At 51.0% G+C, this 3,150-nt stretch overlaps 1 protein-coding gene across 1 annotated transcript in view; it reads right to left on the bottom strand.

Annotated features, from left to right (window-relative positions):
* The window catches only part of CACNA1I (calcium channel, voltage-dependent, T type, alpha 1I subunit), a 112,689-nt gene that overhangs the window by 25,959 nt on the left and 83,580 nt on the right, over window positions 1-3,150 (bottom strand). The window contains exons 11-14 of the mRNA XM_010833752.1: window positions 2,465-2,506; window positions 1,300-1,451; window positions 342-527; window positions 7-32 (exon numbers count right to left, since the gene is read on the bottom strand). Of these exons, the coding sequence (XP_010832054.1) occupies window positions 7-32; window positions 342-527; window positions 1,300-1,451; window positions 2,465-2,506 (406 nt within the window). The remainder of the gene's footprint in view (window positions 1-6; window positions 33-341; window positions 528-1,299; window positions 1,452-2,464; window positions 2,507-3,150) is intronic.

Raw genomic sequence — 3,150 nt, 5'->3', positions numbered from 1 at the left:
ATTTGCAGCCAAAGATGTGCATCCCGAGGATGCTGGGGGAAGGATGCAGGTGGCTCAAGGGACTCACACACACACCAAGCTCTCTGCCCGCCCACCCTGTTTCATTCTCAGAACAGCCCACTAAGAGGAGAAGCACCAGAGTTGGTCCCATTTTACAGATGTGAACACTGAGGCTCAGAGGGGCAGGATTTGCCCAGAGCCATCAGGGATGAAGTGACGGTGCCAGGATTCACACCCAGGTCTGGGGTGCTGCGTGGAGAAGCTCAGTCACACTCCCCCAGGCCCCTTCCCACGGGCCCTAGCAGACCCCACGGTGTGGCGCCAGGGTAGGCAGGGCTCACCTGAAGATGAAGATGAAAAGCATGAGCAGCATGCAGAAGGTGGCCACGTTGTCCATGGTCTTCATGAGCACCACGAGCTGGCGCCGCAGCGCGGGCATAAAGCGCACCAGCTTCAGCACCCGCAGCAGCCGGAAAGTCCGCAGCACTGACAGCCCGCCGTCCGCCTGCCCCACGATCTCCCAGATGCTGCGGCCAGGCCAGCAGGCAGGGCGGGGAGGGGAGAGAGGCAGGAGGGGTCAGTGGGAGGCCAGAACGGGGGCAGAGGAAGAAGCGGGGCCGGGGAGACAGAGACGCACACCTTCCGTTCAGACACTCATTCACCCAACAGATACTGTTTGCCAGGTCGCTGCGGCTCGTGCACCCTAATCCCAGGGCTCTGAACCTGGATTCCACGGACCGCCCCATTCAAGAAGTCTACGGCTCATGAATATCGCTGACCTCTTTTTGAGATTCAACATTCCTTTAATTATGAAGGTCAACAACAAACAGCAGAGAATTAATTAGCAGTCCCTACGACCCTGCGGCCAATCGAAATCACTGGTAGTTTTCTATCACGTGATGGCTGATACAGATATTTCCAGATGCTAGTTATGCTCATCATTTCTCTGGAATGGGGTTGTCATGGACCCACTACTATTGATCTTGATATTTAATTCATTCACCCAGAAGCATATCTATATTGATAAATCAGACATTTTCAAATATTTTCATAACTGGTTTTCAGTATAATTGACTTCCTTTGATCTTATGTACTTCATTTACATCCATAGTTGGATGGCATCACTGACTCAATGGACATGAGTTTGAGCAAATTCCAGGAGATAATGAGACAGGGAAGCCTGGTGTGCTGCAGTCCATCAGGTTGCAAAGAGTCGGACATTTACTGGCTGGGGTCAGTGCATTGAATCCCCCTCCCGCCTCGCTCTAAGTTCGCAGGCTGGGGAGGTGGGGTCAGCACCTGATGATGACGATGATGCTGTCGAAGATGTTATAGGGGTTGCGCAGGTAGTCGAAAAGCCCGAAGGCGGCCAGCTTCAGCAGCATCTCCAGGGCAAACATGCTGGTAAAGACCACATTGCAGATCTCCAGGATGTTGGTCAGCTCCTCGGGCTGTGGGGATGTTGGGGCAGGCGACAGGGACCCGGTCAGGCCAGAGGGCAGCCGTGGGTCCCCCACTCTGGACACCCATCAGCTCTCAAATCCCCAGGGAGGGCCTGGCTCTGCCACCCTGGCCCCATGGCCTGCAGGCCCGTGTCCTCGTTGGACCTCCATCCTCCCCCTGCACTTGGCCTCTGCATCGTCTCTGCTGTCCCAAGAGGGCTACTGAGATGAGAACACATGGGGCTGACCTCCCATCAACGGGGCAATGATGCCCGTACTGCTCACTGAGGGCCACGTTATGATACCCAATTTACAGATAAGGAAGATAAGGCTCAGAAGGCAGCCTGAGGTCACACAGTTAGACAGAGAGCAAGACAGGAAGGCAAACCAGTGACTGCTGAAATCCCTGTTTGCCCACGACCCTAACCCATTTAGTGAGTGTGTGCAGGTCCTGTTCTGTGCACTTCTTAAGTATCGTGTCACTTAGTCCTTCACAAGAGCCCATCTGTATGCAGGTCAAGAAGCAACAGTTAGAACCAGACATGGAACAACGGACTAGTCCCACACTGGGAAAGGAGTAAGTCAAAGCTGGATATTGCCACCCTGCTTACTTAACTTATATGCAGAGTACATCATGTGAAATACCAGGCTGGATGAAGCACGGGCTGGAATCAAGACTGCCAGGAGAAATATCAATAAGCTCAGATATCCAGGATGTTGGTCAGCTCCTCAGGCTATGGGGATTTGGAGATGTATACCTGCTGATTATTAGCAGCACGTGACACCCCTACACGTGGGACTACCCAAGGAATGTCAGTGTATTAAGCAAGCTACCCTATAGCCACGACATTCCCATAGCTCCTCAGGCTATGGGGATGTTCAGATAAGATAGCACCCTTATGGCAGAAAGCAAAGAGGAACTAAAGAGCCTCTTGATGAAAGTGAAAGAGGAGAGTGAAAAAGCTGGCTAAAAACTCAACATTCAAAAATTGAAGATCATGCATGGCATCCAGTCCCATCACTTCATGGCAAATAGATGGGTAAACAGTGGAAACAGTGAGAGACTTTATTTTCTTGTGCTCCAAAATCACTGCAGATGGTGACTGCTGCCATGAAATTAAAAGATGCTTGCTCCTTGGAAGAAAAGTTATGACCAACCTAGACAGCATATTAAAAAGCAGAGACATCACTTTGCTGACAAAGGTCTGTCTAGTCAAAACTGTGGTTTTTCCAGTAGTCATGTTTGCATGTGAGAGCTGGACCATAAAGAAGCCTGAGTGCTGAAGAACTGATGCTTTTGAACTGTGGTCTTGGAGAAAACTCTTGAGAGACCCTTGGACTGCAAGGAGATCAAACCAGGCAATGCTAAAGGAAATCAATCCTGAATATTCATTGAAAAGACTGATGCTGAAGCTGCAATACTTTGGCCACATGATGCGAAGAGCTGACTCATTAGAAAAGACCCTGATGCTGGGAAGGATTGAAGGCAGGAAGAGAAGGGGATGACAGAGAATGAGATGGTTGGATGGCATCACCAACTTGATGGACATGAGTTTGAACAAGCTCCAGGAGATGGTGATGGACAGGGAAGCATGGCATGCTGCAGTCCATAGGGTCGCAAAGAATCGGACATGACTGAGCGACTGAACTGAACTGAAGAGCCAATTATGCAGATGAGGAGACAGGTTCAGAAGGCCAGTCCCCTGCC

The sequence above is a fragment of the Bison bison genome, unplaced genomic scaffold (genome assembly GCF_000754665.1).
Source record: "Bison bison bison isolate TAMUID 2011002044 unplaced genomic scaffold, Bison_UMD1.0 scf7180017863885, whole genome shotgun sequence".
Lineage (NCBI taxonomy): Eukaryota > Metazoa > Chordata > Mammalia > Artiodactyla > Bovidae > Bison > Bison bison.
The sequence above is the reverse complement of the archived record's forward strand: the minus strand, read 5'-3'. Positions and strand labels throughout refer to the sequence as shown.